At 42.8% G+C, this 25,824-nt stretch overlaps 1 protein-coding gene across 1 annotated transcript; it reads right to left on the bottom strand.

Annotated features, from left to right (window-relative positions):
- Window positions 1-14,453: 14,453 nt before the first annotated feature.
- PPDPFL (pancreatic progenitor cell differentiation and proliferation factor like) lies at window positions 14,454-19,939 on the bottom strand (the record flags this gene model as incomplete). The annotated part of the gene is given in 7 exon segments (XM_082858597.1): window positions 14,454-14,698; window positions 17,116-17,213; window positions 18,059-18,126; window positions 18,442-18,529; window positions 18,632-18,709; window positions 19,886-19,912; window positions 19,915-19,939. Coding segments are annotated over 6 exon segments (312 nt in total). The 3' UTR covers window positions 14,454-14,698; window positions 17,116-17,187.
- Between the last annotated feature and the right edge of the window lie 5,885 nt (window positions 19,940-25,824).

Raw genomic sequence — 25,824 nt, 5'->3', positions numbered from 1 at the left:
GTCAGTGGTGGAAGCGATACTTTTATGGTTCACTCTCTGGGCTAGAGGATAAGAAGGAGGGCACTTGAGCCCAGCAGTGTTTTCTTTTGTGTTTAGCACATCTTTCCCTCAAATTGTTAGAAGTCAACTCACATTTGCTAAATTGGACCAGCTGAATTCTGAAGTCAGTTGAGGTTATCTCTTACTTAATTTCGCATGATTTTAATTCCAGAAATAACTATTTTGTAAAAATGAAGTCATTTCAGAGATACACACGAGTACGGCAGCTCTCCAGTAACAATGCATTCTAAGAACAGGATGAAGAATGGTATTGAAACAGTGAGGAGTACCTACAGGTGTCTCAGTGACACTGGTTCATGCTAATTTAGTTACAAAGTTAGAGAGAATAATGTCATTTTGATATGTGAGACTTTGTCAAAGGATATTAAAATAATGATTTGATTTTTGCTTTACCTTTATGAAATATCTCCCCATTCTAACTTGTTTAGACAATGTTAACATCTTTTAAAGAAGTACAGAGACTATTACAGAGCTACGTGTATATGGACAGAATCGAGTACGTGTCATTAAATGCTAGAGGTAATGATCACAACCATGAGTAGCACTTCAGCAGCTTGGGTCAAAGGACATTTCATACTCCCATAAGTCAGCCCTAATGGTTCCTCCAGTTTCCTCGCTCTAAACTCAACATATAATATTATGTGATGTCATGTGAAAAGATTCCTGAGTCTAACCCTGGATCTGCTGAATCCGAATCCCTGGTCCTGGGATCCTGAAATATCCTCTATTAATAAGTAGTCTTTGTGATTCTTAGATACTTTGAAATTTATGTGCCAACCCTTCATTTTTGCATCTGAAGTCACTATGAGATAGTTACTCAAGGGCTCAGCTCCAAGTCAAAACTGCGCTAGAATTAACTTGAACCTTGTACACTGATTCCCTCATGTCTCTTCTTATTTAATTCCTACCTCAGAAATGGATTTCAGTTACTGTGTCCCTTCTCTCCCTGTATACTTCTGCCCACGTCTGGTCAGTGCTTTGACTCCTAACACGTCCACTCCTTTGCATCTTCAACCCTTCCTCCCTAACCCCTTTCTCCATCCCGGTTCTTCCCAGAGAGACGGTCCCCCTGCCCCTGCTCCCATGTGCTACTCCAGGCTATCTCCACAAAGCTCCCCACCCAGTAGAGCTACCCACGACCCTGAGAAGATAAGAATAAAAGAGACACTGGAGATTAAAACGTGAACTCTGCCTTTTACCAAATGGGGAGCGTGGACCCGAAAAGTTCAAGGACTAGTGCAACATCCTAACGGAAGTTAACAGAACACAGCTTCTGCCCGGTGCTCTGTGCCCTTACGTCCATTTTTAAAAACTTGTGGTATCACACAATCTTGTATCGTAAACTGCCCTTAACGATTCATCTGTGCTTGGTGGCTTCATCTTTTCCAGAGCTTCTCCAACCTAGCTGATCATATCTGCTGTTATTTTTGGCAATATACAAACTCTAGATATCAAATGAGCTTTTGGCTTGAGCATATTCTGTAATTTTTAAAATATTGAAAATAGCTGAAGTAGGGTCCATGATCAATGCTTTTATGAAATATTTGGAGGTTTAGCACACAAACAAATCAGAGTAAACAGAAAAACCTGAAATAAAACCCTGAAGACTATTAAATGTTAATGCCAAACAAATGTCCCCAGGAATGTTGCCACTGGTACTTATTTATGTTTTAAATATACATTTTTAACTGCATGAATATGTTTAAATAAATGATTACATAATATAATACATGCAGGAACTCCAGGAGTCATCCTTCATATTATATCCTATAAAAGCGGTACCCCACCGTGTGCAATGCATAACAGTGATGAAATATATAATTATTCCAAGATTCATTACCAAAGAGAAAGTGTTTATTTGTAAACGGTGTGGAAAAGTTCAAACAAACTAGTAACATCAAATGTTTCAATTACATTAAAATAAAGAAAATCACCATTTCACCACCTCCTCTCCCTGGCTTCTGGAGGTTGAACCTGGTCAGTGGTATTATTAATGCTTTTAGCTTCCAGACTCTCCGGCCTAGAGAGGGGAAGAAATGAAAATGACATAACCTGATAGAGAAGGTGGGCGGGCTCCCCCCTCAGGAAAAACTGAACTTTCTGAGCTTCTACCGGGTCTTTGTGAAATTAAAGATGCTCCCCAAGCAGAGGTGCTTTAATTAGTTCACAAAGGAACGTTTTAGGTCTTGTTTCTCACGCAGCCAAGTGGTTCAGGCCCTTGTCTGGAAGCAAGAAAGGAGTAGCAAGTGTTATACTGAATGAAAATACTTTTTCATATACGTTTTAAATTGAAGAATAGCTTCTTTACAATGTTGTGTTAGTTTCAGGTGTACAGCAAAGTGATTTTTCAGTTTCTTTTCCATTATAAGATACTGAATATAGTTCCCTGTGCTATACAGTAGGTCTTTGTTGCTTATTTTATACATAGAGCCTTGGAATCTCTGAAGATTATTCAGGAAATTTTTCCTTTAATAATCTGTGTGTGAACTGTCCTGTGTCTGCAGATCAGCAATGATACTCAGACTGGCAGGTAGGGAACATGTGTGAATGCATTTACTCCATTTATTCCCTGCCAGGAGCTAAGGAAGTGGTGTGTCCCCTCCTGCTGACAGAAGCACCCCACTGGGACCTTGTTCGGAAGGTCAAAGCCCTCCGTCAACTGTCTTGTCCCAGAGAAGTTTGGAAAAGTGCTGCTCAGATTACAGAGTCCAGACAGAGGGGGTGGACCCATGGGAACAGGTGTAAAGAACAGGCAGGTGGGGACAGACTGAAGAATGGCTTCCCTCAGAGGAGGAAACAGAAGAGGCCAAGCCTCCACACTGAGAAGCAAGACCTGAGATGTGAAGACAACATGAGAAGATGTTCTGTGCAGGTTAAAACTCAAGGAGGGTCTTTTATTTATTCCTACTGCTCTAGGATAGATAGATAGATGGATGGATGGATTGATTGATTGATCGATTGAGAAGAGGTTTATTATAAGGAATTATGGAGGGTAAGCAGTCCCACCGTCTGCTTTCTGCAAGCTGGTGGCCCAGGAAAGCCAGAGCGTAATTCATTTTGAGTCCAAAGGCCTGGAATCCAGGGGCACCAATGGCAGCTTCACAGTCAGTAAGTAAAGGCCGCATTCTCCCTTCCTCTGTCTTTTCGTTCTACTTGGGCCTTCAGCAGATTGGACGAGGCCCACCCTCGCTGAGAAGGCAAACTTTTACTTAGCCCACCCATGCAAATGCCAAGTTCATCCAGGACACAGACACACTCAGAAGTACCGTTTAGCCAAATATCTGTGATCCTGTCAAGTTCACATGTAAAATTAACCACCATAGCCTGAGTTAGCTTTTCGACATTTGTCTCCACTGAGAGTTGGAATAGGAGCTCCTGAAAGCCTGAAGTTGTATCTTCAGTTCTCTATTCTCAGAAGCTAATACAGTGCACGTCTTAGAGTAGGTGGTAAAGAAAGAAAGAGAGGGAAGGAGGGAGGGAGGGAGGGATGGAGGGAGGGAGGGAAAGAGAGAGAGAAAGAAAGAAAGAAAGAAAGGAAGGAAGGAAGGTAGAAAGAAAGGAAGGAAGGAAGAAAAGAAGAGAGAAGGAGAGAAAGAAAGAACGAGAGAAAGAAAGAAAGGGAGGGAGGGAGGGAGGAAGGAATGAAGAAAAAGAGAGGGAAAGAAAAGACAAAAGGGGAATTTTCAGGTTTTTATAAAAAGGGAAATAAATTCTGCTGGAAGGAAGGAAAAATTGAAAAAATGACTTGACATTCTTTCAATTTGTTTTTTATTGAAATACATTTGACGTAAAATGTTGGGTAAGTTTAAGGTGCATACCATGTTGATTTGATAGCTATATAATAGTATGATTACCACTGTAGCGGTAATTAGTACTTCTATCAAGTTACATAATTATCAGTTCTTTTGTGGTGGGAACAATTAAGGTCACTTCTCTTGGCAAGTTTGATGATTCTAATACAGTCTGCTGTCTGTATTCACTATGCTGGGCACTAGATGTCTAGGGCTTATTTACCACCCATTGCAAGTTTGTCCTCTTAAAAGCATCTCTCCTCTTGCCCCAGCTACAACTCCCTGTAACCACCATTTTACGCTCTGTTTTTTTAGTTTGGTTTTCTTAGATTCCTTGAAAATTTCCTTTTAATCATTTTAAGGCTGGTTAAGATAAAACAGCTTAGCAGTTGATATAGTCCAAAGCCAACTGAAAGTGTGTTGACCTCATTTGCAAAGCACATTTAAACTGACTTCAGATGATTTGTAATTGGATTGTTAACTCATTTTGGCAAAAAGAAGCAACAGGTCAGAGTAACACAGTCTGTCTTCCTTGATAGATTAAGCAGAACCGTCGGGTTAACTTACTCGCTGGAAAGCAGTTTGGTTTTCTCTTGCCCCCTTTACTCTCTGACGCTAAACAAACAAACACGATTACTAGCCTCATGGAGAATTTACTATGTGCACCCAAACTAACTGCCTTAAGCTCCAATCTCCTTGAATTCTCGGAGTTGATCCTGACATAAGGGGAAAAGAAACGTTTCATTCCACAGGAACTTGAACCTGACCTTGTTTTTTATGATGTAAAGCAAAAGGAGTGAGACTTAAAAGCACTACTTTTTAAAGAGAGAGAGAATGGCTGTGTGTGCGTGTGTGTGTGTGTGTGTGTGTGTGTGAGCAGGTCTGAGCAGACTCAGTGAAATACACATATACATACATGGATGCTACATACATACGAAATGAAATGCGAGTAGGAAGGAGGTTGCAAGGGTCTAAGGCAGATGCACAGAAAGGAAAACATGGTACTTTAACTGTGTGCTCTGGACAGCTTTTCATGCAGAGAAGCTGATGCCGGGTCTTAGACTCTCCCAGGAATCCTGAAAGCGCTTGCTTCCTACCCGGTTACTGGAACGCTCAGTGCTGAGAGATCCTCAGCTCTGACCATGTTTAATCACCGGGAAGCGCCAACCTGAGAAGGAGGCATATGCAGAAGCGCAGCTGGCACGCTTGTCTTGATTGACAGTGTTCCGTGGGGGATTGGCAGTCTGCAAGATGCTAAATTTACAGGGCGATTGACAAGCCATCCAGAACTCGGTGAGAGACGCCTGTTACAGTAAGGTAGACCGCGCCACAGAGGACTCTGCCCTAAAAGACCATTCTTTTCCCTAGAACCATCCCTCCCCTCTTTTTGTTCAAGGTATTATATTCCTGAAAAGTACTGCAAGGAGGTAATTGCTTCCAACTGCCTTTAAACTCCCTTTAAGAATAAACCACTTGCTAAACCTGGGCCACTGGAAGAAATACATTGGCACGTGAGGGGTGTCAGCAGCACAGACTCTTAAGTGTATGAGGAGGTTCAGAGCTTGACCACGGCAGCTTTTGTTTGGAGGAAAATAAATGAGGGTCTCCCAGAAGCAGGGGGAGGCAGCTGGCCGTACCTGCCGTCGAGCCAAAAATGCCCTAACCTTGCCCCCAGACTGTGTTCTAAGGTAATTCATCTTTGCCAGCGAGCTCTGTGGTAGGCAGGATGATGACCCCTAAAGATCTTCACATCCTGATCCCTGGGAAGGGCAAGGAAGCCATTCTTCCCCAGAGCCTCCAGAAGGAATACAGTCCTGCCAGCCTCTTGAGTTTAGCTCTGGACCTCTGACCCCTAGAACAATAAGTGTATAAGTCTGTGGGGTTTTTTTGGTTTTTTTTTTTTGTTTTTTTATTTTTGCGGTACGCGGGTCTCTCACTGCTGTGGCCTCTCCCGTTGCGGAGCATAGGCTCCGGACACGCAGGTTCAGCGGCCATGGCTCACGGGCCCAGTCGCTCCGCGGCATGTGGGATCTTCCCGGACCGGGGCACGAACCCGTGTCCCCTGCATCGGCAGGTGGACCCTCAACCACTGCGCCACCAGGGAAGCCCTAAGTCTGTGTTGTTTTAAACCACCAGTTTGCAGTAATTAGTCAGGGAGCCATAGGAAACAAGCCCAGGAAATCCCTCCTTTCTCCCTGCGCCCACACAGAAGTAACCAACAGCTATTCCAAGGTGAAACCCACCACCAACCAGACTCAACGTCTACATAGAAGCACCTGGGAGTTGTGCTTCCTCAACCTAGTCATGACCTTGAGCAAACCTTGGCCCTTACACACAAGTGTATTAATTCCACAGCATTCACTAGACACCACCCAGCTCTTGAGAGTGGCATGAAACAGTGAAAACCCTTCAGGAAGCTCCCAGGCTGCATTACCAATAACATTTAAAAAGTACTGAGCAACTCTTAACATTCTCTGACACCATCCATCTAATCACTTCAACGATGGCTTCTCTAGTCTTAGGGGCAGTAAAGAACATCATCACTTAAACGTGTTTGCCTTGGAACCATCAACAGCCCAAAACACAGAGGAATAAGGGGAAGTAACTGATCGTTTTCTCAATCTCCACAACAACCTTTGGGATGAGATGGTCTTGTTACCACTGGAGAAGTGTCAGGGAACCTGCTGAAGGTCTCATAGCTACGACTGAAAACTCCAGGTCTGGGTCTGTCTGCCTCCAAAGCAAGAATATTCTCCTCTTCACCACGTTGACTCCAGCTTCAGGTGCTGTTGGTAAGGGCTCGTCAGCACAAGCTGCTTCGTACAGAGAAATGGGGAAATATATTAGTATTCCTACTGTTTCTCTTCCCATCTGATCTGCGTACCTCATTGGGTTGCTATGGAGATCAAAGGATGTATGAGCAAGGCCTCTGCAAGAAATAAAGCGCTATTGCCTTCCTTCAAATATTCAGAATATTTTATGACATTTAAAAAATATTTCCATTAAAAAAATAGAAAACTCCATACCTAAAATTCTCTTTAGCTAATTGATCCACTTGGTTAGAACATGCTCTTGTTATGTATGTTCTACGTATATTAAAATAGCTATAAATCAACTAACATGCATGAAGTGTTCATTTCATGCCAGCCACTGTGGTGGAAGCTTTGCGTACACTATTTCATTACCTCATTACAATAAACCCAAAAGATAGTTTTGGTGTTTGTTTTTAATTATTCCTATCCTGAAGATTAGAGAAGTGAGATATAAAGTTCAGAAAATTCTTCCAAGTTACGTAGATTGTGTTAAAGGTGAAAATTCAACCCCTGCACTCTGAATTTATAGATTTATAAATCCAAAGCCAAATTGTGCTATAAGCTTAGACTTATATGTTTTATCTTCATGTAAACCACTTAATGTCTAATTGCAACCTTAACTTCTATCCTGGAAAAGATGTTATATAAATAATTATCATTGGTCCTAAGGGACCTAGCAAAATATTTTAAGCCGATAATTCCAATTAATTAATCCTGTGGTGAACCGTATTCTAAGCATGCATTCTAGTGTGATGATATTGCATATGTTTATTGCAAATGCATATGTTTATTGCAAATTCTAAAATTAATTATCCTTTTTCCAGTTGTATATGAAGTTAAGCTGAGCTGGGAATGGAAATGCCAGTTTTAATGTGGCAACATGACGTCATGCTCTTACAATAGTCCTCCCGGAATTTGTCTAAGGTAAACAGGACAGAGAAACAACAGAACGGAATAAGCAGTCTCCAGTAAAATTAAGAGACTTTTTAACACAGGGGCCACAAAAAACGAGGAAAGAAAGGTAAAAAGTAAAAACTAGTGGAGATGAAATAGAAGTGCATGGAGACACTCAGAGGAGTGCCAGGAATTTCAGAAAAAGTCAACTGATCACCTCTGTGCCTGGGAAATGTTGCAGCCTGGGGTCCAAGACCAGCAAATGTTGACTGTAATAATAACTGTCATAGACGTGAGGCTGTTAAGGATTAGGTCCCTGATCTTTAGTGCAGAGTCTCAAAAAGCAGAGACAGACAAAGGAAAGATTGCCTGGAAAGGCCATATTTTGAAAGAACAATATGTTGGTACAACATGGGTGGAGGAGAGATACTTTGTATCGCAAACAGCGCTGCAGGGAGAATTTTAAGTTGGAGAATATGGCTTTAAGGACTCACGCACGTATCCGAAACCTGGTGAATAAAGGAGAATTCCTGTTTGTCCAGAGCACACAATTCACACATGAAGCTCTTGCCCAAAAGCCCCAAAAAATGAACCAAAAAAACTTGTTTAGAAATAACTTAATTTGTTCAAAAGTGAGTAAGAATATATAAAGGGACAAGCTCAGAATATCTGAAATCTTCTACAAGAAATAAAGGAGTATTGTAAACAAATTGTAGTCTAAGAGCACACAACAGCGGCAACAACGTCACCAAAGGGCAGATGAAAATTTGGACCAAATCTATTGACATGAATAAAAGTGAAAGAAAGAGGAAAGAGGAAAGGAAAGGAAAAAGAAAGGAAAGAAAATATGTCCTCCATAGCAGCATGATAAAGCAGTTAAAAGAGCTGAGGATGCTAAGAGATGTAACAAAAGAGAGGAAACAAAATTAACACAGGTGAAAGAAAAAATTAAAATCATGATGGTAATCGAGACCAAATTAGTTACAGCTTAAAGGAGAGTAAAAATGACAAAACCAGTAAAACACATGGAGGGGAAGAAGAAGAGAAACAAGCAAATGAAATGGCAACAGACATTACACGGAACAACGTACAAAGTGAGGCCAGTGAAAACGGCAGATCAGGGAGTTCCAAAAATACTTGCGTGAAAGCAATGGGAAAACCACAAAAGTGGTCCAATCAACTTTTTCAGAACTTTGGAAATTAACCAAAGGCTTGCAACACTCTAGAACATTGATTTTTTTTAAAGAAAGACTGAATATTGGTAAGAATGTGAACTTGTGGAAGTCTATTCCCATATTCCTCTCCCAGGTTCCGTACGAGCCTTGAAAACACCTGCCATCATGGGGAAAACCATCAGCCTTGCAGTGACGAGAGAAGATACAACAGACTTTGAGCTCCTTCAAAGCTGAATTTCCAAAGACTTGGGATTATTTTAATTGTCTGATGGTTCTCTGGAGGACCCTACTTCCAAGGCTGTCGATCTGATTCAGAGCTTGCCCTGCAGGACGTCACCCAGTGTGAAGTAGTTTCCTTGGAGTTGTTTGACAAAAAGAATCAGAAGCAATTGTTTAATATTGCAGCCACCAGAGGCAGGGAATAATAGCTGGGGGAAAAATAGAGTAACACCAAAAAGCTTAAAAGGAAAAGCTGGGGAAAGAGGGGTTTATAGATGTTTGAAAAGCTTTGCTATGTCCCTGGGAGGCTAGAAGGCTGTGTGTATAAGAGCACATGCCCAGGAAAGACCTGAGAAGACACACAGCTCTTAGAAGCAGCACAGGTATAAATCTTCATCATGCAATGATCTCTTACACGTGACACCAAAACCACTAGCAACAAGAAAGCATTTTAAAGATAAATTGGACTTTATTAAAATAAAACTTTTGTGCTTCAAAGGCTATTATCAACAAAGTAAAAAGACAACCTACAGAATGGGAGAATATATTTGCAAATCTTAGTAACCAAAATATATAAAGGACGCTACAACTCAGCAATAAAAAAAAGACAACCCAATTAAAAGTGTATAAAGAATTTAAATAGAAATTTCTCCAAAAACAATACAAAAATGGCCAATAAGCATGTGAATAGATGGTTGACATCATTAGTCTTTAGGGAAATGCAAATCAAAATTATAATGAGATACCACTTCACATAGGGTTATCATATGATCCAGCAATTCTATTCCTAGGTATGTGACCAAAAGAAATGAAAACATATGTTTGCACAAAAATGTGTACATGCATGTTCATAGTAGTGTTTTCATAATCAAAAAGTGCAAACAGCCCAAATGAATGAATAAACAAACTGGTATGTCCATCCATAAATAGAGTAACATTCAGCCATAAAAAGGAAGAAAGTACAAATACATCTAACCATATAGAAGAATCTTTAAAGCATTATGAGAAGTAAAAGAAGCTAGACACAAAAGCTCATATATTGTATTCCTCATTTATAATGTCCCCAATAAGCAAATCTATCGAGACAGAGGGTAGATTTGTAGATACCAAGGTCTGGGTGGACGGGGTGAGGAGAGATGAGTGCTAACGTGTATGGGGTTTATTTTGGGGGTGACGAAATTAGAACTAGGGAGTGGTGATGGTCACACAACTTTGTCAATATACTAAAATTCACTGTACAATTTAAAAGGGAAGATTTTACGGTATATAAGTTATATTTTGATCTTGGAAAAGCATTATGAGAAAATATGAAAATAATGGGGAAAATGGAACTCAAATATCCATGCATGTCCAAGGAAAGAACTAGAACAATGAAACAAAAACACTTCATAAGCCATGAGAAAACAATCTCCAGATGTAAAGAACTACCGGAATCTTTACATTTAAAATAAACCCTGTGTATGTAGGAGGGTAAAATGACACAAAACAAGCAACTGTAAAAATATCTTCATGAATTTACTTAAAAACAGTAATTTGAACAGTTACATAAAATGTTACCCTTCCTATAAAGAAAGAGACAGGCAGGATTCAGCTATACATACATTCTTCAAGCCGAGGCCACCTCAGAGCAATGGCCGGAGTCCTCAGGGAAAGGAAAATGATCCAAGAATTCCAAGCACAGCCAAACGATAGTGGAAGTGCGAAGGCGGAGTTACACACAAGCGTGCGAGTGCCCAGGGAGCATTTTTCCTACAAGTCAATCTTCAGGAAACTATCAGAGAACGAACTTCAGCCAACCAATTAGTGAATTACGTTATTAGGGCAAAATTCCAGCATTGAGGATTGAGTACGTGAATTGTTTGACTAAAGTCTGAAATAAATATGGTAATTATGGTTACAGAAAAAAAAATGTAAGAATTGTAATCTTAGCAATGTAGAAATGATATAAAATGGCGAAAATTGGAAAGAGAAAGAATGTAGGAGTTTCTGTATAGCTCTGGTTTTCTCAATGTTTAAAAATAGCTGACTGACAGAGATAGAGTTAAACGCTGCTAAGCCTACGGCAGAAATATAGGTATATTTGACGTTATAAAGATAAACCAAAGGAAAATAGCATAATCAGTTAAATACATTTGGTGGGAAGAACAGAAGAAGATATTGTACAAAGGTCTACAATCCTTTTTCTGAAATTCTTAATTCCTGATTCTCAAGATACTAACTTATTTAGGTAATCATTCAGTTCAAAACCTGATCTGAATGGGATGCTATTCGTAATCGCATTTTTTCTGCACTGTGTGATCGTGCTGTAATATTAACGTGCTCAGGTCTGTATGTTGGTATACAATGCGTAGGTAAGCATTATGCCATCATCTAAAATTCTAAAAATGTTGAATTCTAGACATGTGGCCCCACGGGTTTTAACTAAGGAAGATTTATATGAGTTCCATCATTGTATAGAGTAGAAAGCAAATAGGTATTATCTAAACAGCATCAGTGAAAGTCGTGATTGCCTTAGCTAACCGTTCGAGCAAGGAATGACACAGAGCAGAATTTTACAGAAGGAAATCCAGGGAGCCACTGATGTAACGTTTATTTTAAAATCTAGGAAAGCAGGAGTCACAGCCCAACATGCGAGCTAAGAAATAACATCGAACTATCTACTGTATATAAACAAATGTAGGGCTTCCTGGTGGCGCAGTGGTTGAGAGTCCGCCTGCCGATGCGGGGGACGCGGGTTCGTGCCCCGGTCCAGGAGGATCCCACATGCCGCGGAGCGGCTGGGCCCGTGAGCCGTGGCCGCTGAGCCTGCGCGTCCGGACCCTGTGCTCCGCAGTGGGAGAGGCCGTAGCAGTGAGAGGCCCGCGTACCGCAAAGAAAAAAAAAAAAGTAAATGGGCTAAGCTCATATGCTAAAAAACAAATTGGAATTCAAAGTAAAATCTACCTTTAAGTGGTAGATAAGCAATAACCATAAAACAAAGAAACTGAAAAAGTTTTGCACAAAAAACATTCCAGACAAATGAAAACAAACAAAACTACAGGCATTGTAACCTTAATAAAATAAGTGGTTGAATTCAGGATTGGAAATAAAAAACAAATATCTGTTACAAAGGGCACTTTACAGTGACAATGAGCTCCTCTTATTTGGTTGTCTGAACAGTGGATGCAGGTAGGACCTTGCTGCAACACGGTGCCAGCTGGGGGCTCCCGTGGGTACCACGCAGGTGTGTGCTCAGTGGTGAAGGCGGCTGCCTCTGGGAGGCTGAGAGAGGCAGTGAGAGCAGAACATCTTCCCTCGCTGATGGACCCGAGTCAGTAGTTCAGTAACACTGTGTTTGAGGCCTTCCCAAGGGGCTGCAGTGCTGAGGTTACGGTGCGCCGCTGTAAGGCGCCTGTGTTCTTTCCAGCCAAAGGCTTAGTTTAATTTTTATTCATTACTCACTGCATGGGAGCATCCACGCCCACTGCGGGGGATTTCAGGGGCGTGCGTGTCATAGCCACGGGGACAGTCCCGACGGTTAAGACGAGCATCCTCTTTGCCTTCTACTTTATGTTCAGGAGCTCTCCTAAAGGTATAGGGAGCGCCGTACGTCTGAGCACTGAAGTGGACCCAGAAAGAAGGCTGGATGCATCGGACCACGTATTAAATCTCATTCAGAATCGGCGTCACGGGGGGCGGGGCGCAGGAGCCCGGAAGAGGCTTTTGATCTTTTCAGCAAAGACTTTTAATAAGTTTTGTGTTTTTAACTGAGTCAAAATGTGGACCTGTTTCAGTATTTTGCTTTCCTTGCTGAACCCAGGTGTCTTCCCTTCTTTCATTGTTCTTTCTTCCCTCTTTTAAATTTTTCGGTTGTTGTTGTTATTCGTATATTTCAGGAGGATTTCTCTCTACTCAACAAGAACCTCAAATGAGTGTCGTCAAGGTTAGACGTGTCCCCAAAGGCAGTGGGTACTTTATAGGGTTAAAGGACCCTGGGCTTGAGTCAGCCTTGAATGAACCCCTTTGCTGCACCACAGGATGCCAAGGGTGTTTCTGTGACCCTGTAACCCTGAGGGTCAGGACCCAGGCACAGGCCACTGCAGAGGCATTTAGGGTCCCAGCAAGACTGCTCTTTCACCAGCCACCCCCAGTACCGAGCGTAGTCTGTCCCCTGCTCACTGTGTGGATGGGCCAACACCCGGTTAAGACACACAAGCAGCTGGTCACACGGTAAGAGTTTTCCCCTGAGCCTGCTGAGAGTCCTGTACTGGTCAGAGCTCTGCAGAGAAACAGAAGCAAAGGACTTATGGGACTTCCCTGTTGGTCCAGAGGTAGAGAATCCACCTTCCAATGCAGGGGACATGGGCTCGATCCCTGGTCAGGGAACTAAGATCCTGCATGCTGAGGGGCAACAAAGCCTGCGCGCCACAACTACTGAGCCCACGTGCTGCAACTACAGAGGAGCCCATGGACCGCAATGGAAAGATCCCACATGCCTCAACGAACATCCTGCGTGTCTCAGCTAAGACCCAACGCAGCAAAAAAAAAAAAAAAAAAAAAAAAAAAAGAAGCAGCAAAGGATTTTTAACATCTATTTCCTTATAATAAGGAACTGGCCCCCTGAATATGGAGGCTGAGAAGTCCCAGGACCTGCAGGTGGGTCGGCTGGAGGCCCCAGAGGCCACGGCGTACATTCCCATGTGAGTCAGAGTCTGAAGGCAGGAAAAGATCAGCGTCTGAGGTCAGGGCAGGAGGGGAGAGGATTCTTTCTTCCTCGGTCCTCTGTTCCACTCAGGCCCTCAGTGTGTTAGGTGAGGCCACACACATGGGGGAGAGGCAAATGCTTTACTCAGTCTATCAATTAAAATGTTCATCTCATCCAGAAACACCCTCACGGATCAACCAGAATAATGTTTGACCAAATAACGTGTAACCGCAAACTACCCCACATCCCAGTCAAATTGCACGTGAAATCAAGCATCACAGACACACAGACAGTTCTAGACCAGGAGATGTGACCCAGGGCTTCTTGGAGGAGGGTCCTGGTTCCATACTTCCCTCCCTAAATCCCAGTGAATTACTGAACCCCAACATAAGTGGGCTAAAGCTACGGTAGGGGTTTGGAAGGCCTGGACCAACGCAGCACCACCCGCTCAAGGCACAAACCACTTTAGACGGCAGAGCCTGTCCGCTGCCAAAGCAGGATCAGAAAAAACCAGCAGTGGTCGTTGACTCAGCAACCTGCTAACGGCGCCCTCTGCCACCACCTGGACCAGTAGGATGGAGCCCCCATCAGCCACCACGAGGGCAGGAAAAGGTTTATCAGTCACCCACGTCATCCAGCCTTTGGTCATCAGGAGCCTTTCTCAACGGGACAAGCGTCCCCAGCTGGTGGGAAAGAGCCTCAGAGAGCCGGGACCAGGGCCTTGTTGTGATGAGGGCGGGACTGAGTGAGGACTCTGTGTCCGCTCGCCCGGGGTGCGGAGCACGGGGCCCAAAGCGGGTGAGGCTCACGGGCTGTCAGGAGCCAGGGACCAGGAAATGGAGCCGCAGCCTACAGGTGGCTTCAGGACGGGGCCCCGCCGTGCTGTAGCCACAGGAGCCTGGTTCTGCCAAGCGTCTCCATCAGCTTGGAGGATTCCAGAAGTGCGGACGGCCCACCTGTGAGACCCTGACACTGGACCTGCTGCCAACACCCCTGCCCCAGAAAACTGGGACGTCCTGAGTTTGTGTTGCTTTAGCTGCCAAACTTGTGGTAACGTTTACGCTGCAAGAGAAAAATGAAAGCAATACGTTACACAGTTGCTCACAGCAAAGAAGACCCAATGCAGGCATAAATAAATAAATAAATAAATTTATTTTTAAAAAATACTCACCATATTTTAAATTTTCTTATGGAATCAAAATAAATAAGCTAAGTGCCAACAGAAGAATTTTTTAAAATAACAGAACAACAAAATAAATACAAGGAAATCAAAACAATAATTAATACGAGCGAAAATATTTCTGAATTCAAGATCATCATAGAAAGGGTAGGACTAAAAATCCTAATGCAAGCTGGTTATTTGTGATAAACAACAAAATATACAAATATCTACCATCCAGTGAAGAAAACAAGGATAAAATACTTAAAAATAAGGCATATTATGATGGAGAGAGTATGACAGCCCTGCAAATTAAAAGAATTCCAAGAGGGCTTCCCTGGTGGCGCAGTGGTTAAAACCCACCTGCCAGTGCAGGGGACAGGAGTTCGAGCCCTGTTCTGGGAAGATCCCACATGCCACGGAGCCCGTGCGCCACAACTACTGAGCCTGCGCTCTAGAGCCCACGAGCCACAACTACTGAAGCCTGCGCACCTAGAGCCCGTGCTCCGCAACAAGAGAAGCCACCGCAATGAGAAGCTCGCACACCTCAACAAAGAGTAGCCCCTACTCGCCGCAGCTAGAGAAAGCCCGCGCGCAGCAACGAAGACCCAACGCAGCCAAATATAAATAAATTAAATAAATTAACTTAAAAAAAAAAGAATTCCAAGAGATTATTTTGATCAATTGTCTGCAAATAAATGTGATGACCTGTATGAACTGGGTAAAGATGATGAAGTGAGGATAGGCATGCAGAAACTGTTCTGAGAGCTGCCCCCTGGCAACCTCACGTGGTTTCTGAAAAGCTGCACTTTCTGGTGGTTTTACTGGATAATTACACCAAAGCGTTAGGGAAAAGATCATGCCAACACTTTTAACCTTTTCCAGAACTTAGAAAAAGAAAGAATATTGCAAATTCTTTACAAGACATAAGGCCAACATTAGGACTCCAAAATGATATCACAAGAGAAGAAAATTATAGATCAATTTTATAATTAAATGAACTGAGTCATACGCTCATGGATTAAGATTAACTCCATGGATTTTGAAATGCACTTAAACCATTAGCATCCATTTTTCTTTTAAAAAAGCAATTAAATACAGACATGCTTTCCTGAAAGGCTGCCTCTTGCTTTTCCCCTCTTAGTGAGAGAACATTTGGCGCAGGCCGCCACAGGCCCACAGCTTCCCGATCGCCACTCCAAGGGTTCTAGTGTTGCAAGTCAGTGTGTTTTCAAGGACACGGTGCGAAAGATCCTCTCCCCAGCTCGTGCAGTTCAGCTGTAAAGGTCGTGTTATTTGGCACTGCTCTGGATATACCAGCCGACACAACCAGACATGAGGAAGAAACGGGATACGAAAACCAGAAGGTAGAAGGCAAAACAATAATTTATTTGCAGGTTATATGACTGTTTATTGTTAATTTTAAAAATCTACTGAAATACTATTATAAGTGACAAGAGAATTCATAACATACCTAGATAGAAAATTAATATACAGAAATCATTAGTCTGCAACACACTAAACACAAGCATTGGGAGGCGGAGATGGAAGGAAACACATTATAAAACATCTAGGAACACAACCATCCCCCAAAATGCAGATCGATGTGAGGAAAATTTTGAGACAGAGCTGAGGTGCAGATGAAGCCCCGAGCAGTGGAAAAGCACATTCATCTTGGGGGAAATAATTAATTCAACAGGAATGGATGTTGCCCCTAAGTTAATCTTGAAAGTTATGCCGTCACAATGGAAGAGCAACATTTTGGAAAAAATGGGGGGAAAAGGCAAGATTTTCAAACTTCATATGGAGACATAAAAAGCAAAAGTAGAAAATTTCTGAAGACAAAAGTACAGAGAGAAAGACTTCTGATGGGATAGATGTGAGTGAAGCTAAAAGCCCTGACATTACATATTGAAAAGGCACCGGAAGTCTCTAAGAGAGGGATGGCTGGGGTCCTCAGATGGTAGGAAGGACACAGAGCTGAGTTCCCTTGGTTTTATTTTTCCCTAATATACCCTAAACTGGATACCGGAGGGAACAGCGGTCAGGAAACACCAATGGGGATAAACAAATAAACAAAAAGCCCCAGGAGAATCTGCTGGATCAGATCAGAAGACCAGGAGAGGGGTGTGCCGGCCAGATGGAACACCCATTAGCTGTTACATAGAATTACAAAGAACAGTAATTCTTTGCCTAGAAGAGTCAGCTATTACAACAATGCCCACTGAATTGCAAAGTCAAAGGTGATTAGCTGAGAAATGCTTCTTTGTAAGTTGTCTTTACAATTGAGGTAAACCGGAAAAATAAATGAAACACTTACCTAAATAATTCAAGTCACTGTACTTGATAGAGTAAAGAATACATCTTTTCAACAACTGGCCTTACTTTGATTTTACAAAGTATCCTCTTTCGTTGATTCTGTGGAAAATGTATGAAAACACTGATGTTTTAACATTAGAATCTATGGACTGCATTGTTACTTACTCTTTTTACCCCAGTTAGTAGCTAGTCATTAGTAAAGGGTGTAAAACTCAACACAGTCACTTTTTAAAAACCATTAGAATAACAACTGTGCTATTCAGTATGATAGAGTAGTTCAAAACGCGTTGTGTACAAACACACAAATTCCATCTTCTGGCTGGTAATTGGCGCCCAGAGGCCAGTCCGGACCAGCAGCGGGACCTAGCAGGATTGTCTAGGACAGCCAGCAGCTAGCTCACTGTTTTCTGTTTGTTTTTGTTGAGGATCGTCTGACAAGTTTTTCCGTTAGAAAGTTACCGTTTTTCCCCTTTGTGATTCTTAGGTACTTTATGGGGAGATACTCTGAGAGCCTGTGATATCTTGTTTCTCACATTTGTGCCCATTTATTTTAGAGCCCTGGGGTAATTCTTGCCTGGAACAACTGTTGCTGGTGTGTTTGTCATACAACGATTCTCCATCATTCCTTCTACGTTTATAAACTGGAATTCCGCTGCAAGAAAGAACTTTTCTTTCTCTCTCATTTGTTCATTCAAGTATTTTTTATATCTCATTTGTTCATTCTCATTTGTTCATTCAAGTATTTTTTATATCTAAATAGATAAATGGACTTCATTTTATTCTACAGGCAATTGTCTATTATTATCATTATTTTACTGCTGAAATAGTCCCAGATTTACCCAGTTCATTCCTGTGTCATTTTGACACATCCCCATCATCTCAGGGGCATTTCTATCTTTTTGGCATCATGAAATAGTCCAGGCTTGTCTCTTACTGTTTCTTACCTGTCCTGGGATCAGCCATTTCCCCGAGGAGCTGTGATTCCTTATATTGGAGTAGATAATTGTTGTTCCTGTAGGTATTGGAAAAACAAATTTAGAACCTTGCCTCCGATCCATTCCCACTAAACCATGATAATAATCGGCATATGAGTTTTCAGTTTTTTCTCTACAGATAGAATTAGAAAGTGTGCTCTGATCTGACTGATGCTTAACTAGAAGGAGGGAAAAACTGTTTCCCCACCTTTACCCTCAAGTACGCTTCATATCAAAGCCTTCACTACCTTCCAGGAGACAACTAGGTTTTATCCTTATTGGTTATCATGATAATTATGACACGTATTGTTCTATTCTGAAAAGGAAACATCCTTATCAGAAAAGGCTAAAACTTACCCACAAGCAAACTGGTCTTCTCTGCCTGTTCAGACTGGAGAAAGGATTTAAACCACCAGGTGGATTCTGCCACTTCAGGTAACCCTATGAAATAAAATTCACATTACTCCCTTATCAAACACATTTGAGAGATGAAAAACGATGGGAAATAATGAGGGTGATGCTGATAAGAAATAAACGACATACCTTGCTGGGATTTGTCATCATCTACGAAGTGAACAGAATCAGAGCCAGTTAGAGAGGTGCCTGAAGAAACACCGGATTCTGTAGGAAACAGAGGATAATAAACAAGCAAGTAAACAACAAACACAAATTTTTATATATAAACGCTTACACTGGTTAATAGTCACTCTCCTCCTTTCACAGTTTCCCCAACATATGAATTAAATGGTTTGAAACCATTTAATCCTGATCATGAATTCATGAATTGAAAATCTGATTAAATTATCAGCCTATTAAAAGTCTTCCAGAATAATGCGTATTACATTTGTATTCATAAAGTAAATTTCTTTCCATGGTGGACAACTCTCTCTCTCTCCACAGATTAAATGTAGAATTTAAAATATATTATAAATGTTATCAAAATCAAAATCTTAGGAAGCACAAAATGAAGAATGAATATTATTGTACTATATTAGGAATATTTCTTGTATATTATATACACTAATTTGTACGGTATATACATTTTATTTGTCATATCATACTTGTATTTTAAACCTGTAAGTCTTTTAAAAGATCAGGATATAAAAATAATTTCTAAGGATGTAAATTTATGGTCCGTGAAAAGAATAAATCAATAAATGTGTCCAACTCTTATCTAAAAACAACCCTTGAAATAAGAGTTTTCTACATGCTGGGATACATCCCTTAAATGATAATTTGGTTCTGAAATGATTGTTTCATTTTATGAAATTTCTGAAGTTTCTTTAAGAAGCTACAATGTTCTATTTAGCTATAAATAATCACAGATGGATAGATAAATTAAAAAAAAAAAAAAACTGGCCAGGTAGAAGCTGACCTATTACCCACAGCAGAAAATGGAAATGAGAAAATCTTTGAGGCAGAGTCACGTGACTCCTCTTTTCTAAGAAATGAATATTTTATTTATGTGAAATTTTCCGTTTTTAACATATCCTATTAAATGCAAGGTACATGAAATTAAAACATAATTATGAAGTATAAGCTTATTGTCACTTATTTATGTGTCAGTGGTTTCATGGACGTAACATAACAGAGTTAAAGCAAGCAGTGGGGCTTGACCGCATTGATTCAGATCGGTCTCTGATGAGGTCTATTCCTGTTTTCTTCACTGTCACAAATAATTGTCATTCTTCTCCCTTAAGTTCTGAGCAGGACATGATACGTAGGTTAATAATATCCCACAAACATCTCCTCAGATCATATTCCCCGGGGGTACCCTCCGGTGCTGGTACAACTTACTTCGATAATACTGGTTTGGGGCCAGAGGCATCCGATGGAAGGCACTGATGCCATTGTCCCCTGAGCAGGGCCAGTGAGGTGGTGGCCAGCAGCCTGCAAAACAGGGGCAGTGACGAAATGCTGAAATTTCCTTTTCCTTTTCCCATGAGTGTGTGTGTGTGTGTGTGTGTGTGTGTGTAACGCAGCATAATTTACCACGTAATAAATCTCATAAAGAGAATTAAAGAGTTTACACAAAATTGCAAATACATTGCAATGAACAAAAAATGCAATTGCTTTGCAAAGACAAGAAAAAAATACATAACCAAGTACCATAACAACGCCTACAGCTTGCTCCACCTGAAACACTAAAGGTCAGAGAAGAAGTGTGAACACAGCTGTGACAATCACTCACCCGCCTGCCTTCTCCAACCTTTCTTTACGGTAAACGTGGTTCTAAAGCTTCTTCAGAAAAGGCACACCGTGGAAGGACCGACTGGCCGAGATCCGGGACAGACCAGCTGCCCGGCAGGGGAAGGGGTGTTAACCGCCTGCAAGGCAGAGAGCGGAGCTGCGAGCACACGCAGGTGGGCACCAGGCCACCACAGGTGGAGCCGGAGGAGCCCTGCACGCCCGCCCCGCCTTGACCGTGCCAGCCTGCCAGGTGGGCCTGGGCCCGGCAGGACTGGGCCCGGATGTGGCGCTGCCCTCGGCTCTGCTGGTCTGACGGGGGCGGGGTGGGTAGTAGCCCCTCTGGGGACAGCACCCCGCCGGGCTCTGCGGGGGACTGGATGCCGTCACAGACACGTGAGTGGGAGATAACTCTCATTTTCCTCACCAGCTCTGCACCACCCCTGGCCACTACGCCACGCCCCTCTCCTGGCTGGCGGCACCAAGGTTTTACCCACCTGACACTAGTTTTTGTAACTTTCTATTGTAACACCATTCACACTTTATTGAGTTATTTGTTAGAATGCGAGTTTCTCAAAGACAGGGAGTACCCTATTCGTTTTCCCTTTAGCAACACCCAGTACAAAACCTGACACATACAGTAGTTCGTGTTCTGAAAATCTGATAAAAATAATGTATTATTCCTCCTGTGCATGGTAGTGAGAATTACATCCTTGGCTAATAATTAAAATGCTATAACAGGGCTCAGATTTCCACACCATAAGCATGACGTAACGAGACTAATTTTTACCCGACTGTTTTCTGAGTCACATCGTTTTTCAATAGCTCAGTATTAAAGTGAGGTCCACCCACATTTTCACTAAGTCTTTTGTCCTAGAATTAAGTTATGCAAACATTTCTCTTCGATCATAACAAGAAGAGAGCCCTACTCTGAGGACACCCTTCAAACCTAACGGACGCCTCACTAAGGGAAGAGAAAAGGAGGCTTAAGAAAGAGTAAGTACTAATTAAAGTCAACGGCAGCCTCTCTGAAAGGTGACCTATTTATCACATGGGAGACACTATTACTCCTCCTGGGTTTATTGACGATGGATGAAGTAGTAGATAGATATCCGATTGCTGCTCTGTAGAGCATGGAAATTCGTGGCAAGAAAGAGAGTTTTGCTGGTAGATGATTTCCTACCATGCTGCTCTGTCAGACGGTTGACCAAGTGCGCAGCATGAGAGCAGACCTGGGCGACTCCACCGCCTCTGCCTCATTCCCGGCTGCAGCCATGAAATATGAAATGTCTGCGTGTGCACACGGCATGCCAGGGATCTCAAACATGCGGTAACATCCAGGCCATTGAACATGTCATATTAAACACACTGGGCACCTCTGACAACGATAGCTGCAAATGAACATGTGCAGCAGGTGCTTCCCAAAGGCATGCAGTCTGCGTGGGTGCTGGCCGTGGTGGGAATCATCCTCCATTCCCCTCACCTTCCTCCTGTGAGTTTTCCCGGGAAAAGAAACCTACCTGAGTCCCTGAAGGATGAGCTTACAGTTCACAGCATCGGAGTCTAGTGGTGCCGGGGAAGGGCTGTGGACTGGGGCCACCAGCGTCCTACCCCCGGCCACCTCAGCTCCCTCTGCCTGGCGGTTGCAGAAGATGATACACCCTTCACATGCTGCCTGTTACCATCCCACTTACACTGGTTAATAGTCACTCTCCTCCTTTCACAGAGTTTCCCCAACATATGAATGACATCCAGCTGCAGTCAGCTCATTCTGAGGTCCAACAATCTACTGCCAGGGATGCTAGAGCTTCACCTTCCACATGGCCCCCCGACCAGGTCCTCACAGGTAGAGGCTGTAACAGTTGCCCTAGGTCTCAGTCTGCTGGACTCGCTGTACCAAAGCACCACAGACAGGGTGGCTTAAACAATAGAAATTTATACTTTATTTTCTCCCAGTTCTGGGGGCAGCATTGGTTTCTTCTGAGGCCTCTGTCCTTGGTTTGTAGACAGCCGGCTTCTCTCTGTGTCTCCACAGGGTCTTCCTCCATGTGTGCCTGTGTCCTAATCTGCTCTCTTATAAGAACTCATTCATATTGGATGAGGGTCCCATCCTAAAGACAACATTTGAACTTAGTTACTTCTTTAAAGACTCCGTCTCCAAATGCAATCATGCTCTGAGGTCCTGGGGGTTAGAACTTCAACATGTGCATTCTGGGAGAACACAGCTCAGCCCATATCAACCTGCAAGAGTTTCCCAGGTGATGCAGGTGCTCCACCCATCACCAAAGACGGGGTCCAGACAGCTGCCGGCCAGCTGAAGGGTGGTCCAGCTCTGAAATCCCAGCCCTGCTGGTGCCCTGCCCTTGGCTGGATTCCCTGGGAAGCAGACACTGAGACTCACATGGGGACATTTCTGGGGCAGAAGGAAGCCTTGAGCATCACCTGTTCAAACCATCAGTCTCATCAATTACATCACGAGATCACTCAGACAACTTACCAGGTGAAGTGAGATTCCAGACACAAAGTGTATGCTGAGCGCTAAAATTTTAATTTCAGACATGGAATGAATTATCTCTTTAATTGAATATCCTGAATTATATCAATTTTGATTTATCTTTACCCATAAATCTGGGCACTGCTATTGCTGGAGTAGAATATACATAGTTTCTGACATAAAATTTCATACACTGCAGTCATTTTTTCACTGATCCTTCAACTAAACTCAGACAAAACAGTTTCTTATTTAGAATTGAAACCAGAGAAGCAATGAGCTTTAGAGGTAGAGATGAAAGATACAGTTTTAATCATCTCATAGTAATTATCAAAGGGTCCAAATGAACACAGCATGTTGAAAGTTTTGGATTGTGTATACTTTACTTGAAATAAAAATTTTGACTCTGAGCATTACACCTAAAAAGAAAGAATAGGGGCTTCCCTGGTGGCGCAGTGGTTGAGAGTCCGCCTGCCGATGCAGGGGACGCGGGTTCGTGCCCCGGTCCGGGAGGATCCCACATGCCGCGGAGCGGCTGGGCCCGTGAGCCATGGCCGCTGAGCCTGCGCGTCCGGAGCCTGTGCTCCGCAGCGGGAGAGGCCACGGCAGTGAGAGGCCCGTGTACCGCAAAAAAAAAAAAAAAAAAAAAAAAAAAAAGAAAGAATAATTTTAACAGTGGTATTTATTTTATTGTACTTTTTACTCTTCATGCCTAATTGAGGATATAGTTTCAAAATATGGTGTTTTTTCACTTCTCATCTTTTTTTTTTTTCTCTTATGAGAATAAACTCTGTTGAACTTTCAGATGAAGTATTAACTTTTATCAGATGATCCAAAGCTCAAGTGGATTTTGAATTTCAGCCAAGGAAGGCAAAGTATTTTGATGAATTTCATCACCAGAAAGGAAGGGGAGAAAAAAAGTACTGTTGGCAGAACTTTCCCAAGCTGTTGCCAGGAGCCATAGAAAACTTACTTGCATTGCAAATCCATCATGACATTATAACAGCGTTTTATGTAATCATGATCTGTCGTTCAAGGCAATTTATAAATAATTAAATACGGAAAGGCGCAAGCGGTTAATGTTATGTGAGTCACAGCGTGTTTTTCTAAAGTATTACATCTGTATGTGTTTAAACGCAGGCCCTCAATCACAAAAACATGCAGAGGTTGTGGACTTATAGGTGCTTATATAGTAAATGTTTGTAAAACAGTAGTGTTACCTGCAATCTCGGGAAAATATTGGTGAAACTTTTGCTGAAAACAGAATTGCTTCAATCGATGGTACAACTTCTAGTTTTGCATCTATAATACTGAACTCAAAACTCCTTCATGAATCCACACTCATTTCAGATTACCAGTGGAAGTGTGCAGATGTTTTGAGGTTTCCGTAATTCTGGTCAAGGCCCGTTTGCTCTCACTGACTCATTCCCTCGTGACCACTCTACCCTCATCCACACTTTATTTAGGGCCGAAGTTGTTAGCGTTTTCCTTCTATTTTACTCTGCCCCCTCTCCCTTCCCCCAGCAGCATGGGATATACCTGGACCCGGGAACAGGAGGGCAAGTGTAGGGGTCAAAGTGAGACAGGAAATAGAGTCTGCACCGCCTTCATGCAACTCAAAGCAGGTGAAAGACACTGTCCTCGGGACCGTGTCCATTTCTGACGGAGCCGCAATAATAGCTGTTCTGTCGACATCATTACTCCGACTGGGCAACGAGACACAGTGAGGAGATGAAGGAATATCCCCAAGGTTATTTATGGTCCAACGGGTGGAGATCATCTCATTCACAGAAGCTCAGGATGAAGACCCTTGGTTCATCGTGTGAGGAGATGCAGAGGGAGTGTCTCGCCCTGGAGCCCATGAAGGGAATTTCCTGGAATAAAGGGGTTTCTGAGGCTGCGATTTCTTTAAGGCTCTTTATTACATTATAAAAATGTTTTTCTTTTCTAGCTCCTTCTCATGTGATGAAAGGACAAAACCTTTGTAGCTGAAGTAACTTTTTAGAAAGTTCCACTGGAAGCAACATGCTAACTGTAAAGTATGGAGCCAGGGGGATGAAGTGCTCCAATCTCCGTCACACCTGTCCTCAGATTCTAGTCCGGACAACTCTGAGATGCCTGTTGCACAATCGACTGCAGAGGGACACAACCATTCAGAGCTCAGGACAGAGCCAGAGCTGGGGTTGGAGATGCTAGTTCAGGATGTCACTCATGGAAGACGGTACTTAACACCAAGAGCCTGCCTGAGGTTACCTGGTGACGTGTGTGCAGAGAGGCGCAAAGGATGTGGAGGGCTGAGCCCAGGGCAAGCTCTGTCCACACTTAGAAATCCAGCCGAAGGACTCTGTGCCAGCAGCACAGTAGAAGAAAGTTTTACAGATGTGGCTTTTGAGGAGCAAAGCAAAAGAAAGGTGGGAAGAAAGAGGATGTGTCAATGGCTTCAGAACAGAAACCACGAGTTTGCAGTACAGATGCGACTGATGGCTGTGCCCGGAGGTCCGGGCGAGGCTTGGCGGGGGCTCGGTAGGGAAATGAGAACAGCGATGGGGGTGTTCAGGAGGGAAGTAATATGAGCATTTTAACGAGTGAAGTTTGTGGGGCTCAGAAACCAACGGACCACAGAGCCAAGGATGGCTCACAGGACGAGATGTTTCCCAAATAGAAAACACAAAGAAACCATCTCATTTTAGGAAAATTCGATGAGTTCAGTTTTAAACATATTTGTATGGAGGTGCCTGGAGCACACAGGGCACCGGCAGGAGACGGGGTAACGGGCCTCCAGCCAGGGCTGGAAAGACGCAGACAGGCGACACCAGCACCAACATTCAAAGAACGCCCTGGACGAAAGGAACCTGCCCCAGAAAATTAGGAGGAAAGCTGGGAGAATCCATTGGCATCCACGTGATACCTGCTTCTTGAATGATGACGGTGAGTTATGTTGAAGGTTCTGGTCTTAGCTTCTCCCGAACGTCTTCAGTGTGGCTCCAAATCTGTGCAAGGAGATCGGGTAGATTAATGTTTCACGGTGGTCCAAAGAGAGAGAAAGGAAGGAGTTCTA

Source organism: Leucopleurus acutus, assembly GCF_964270905.1.
Source record: "Leucopleurus acutus genome assembly, chromosome: 17".
NCBI lineage: Eukaryota > Metazoa > Chordata > Mammalia > Artiodactyla > Delphinidae > Leucopleurus > Leucopleurus acutus.
This window is presented reverse-complemented; position numbering and strand designations above follow the sequence as displayed.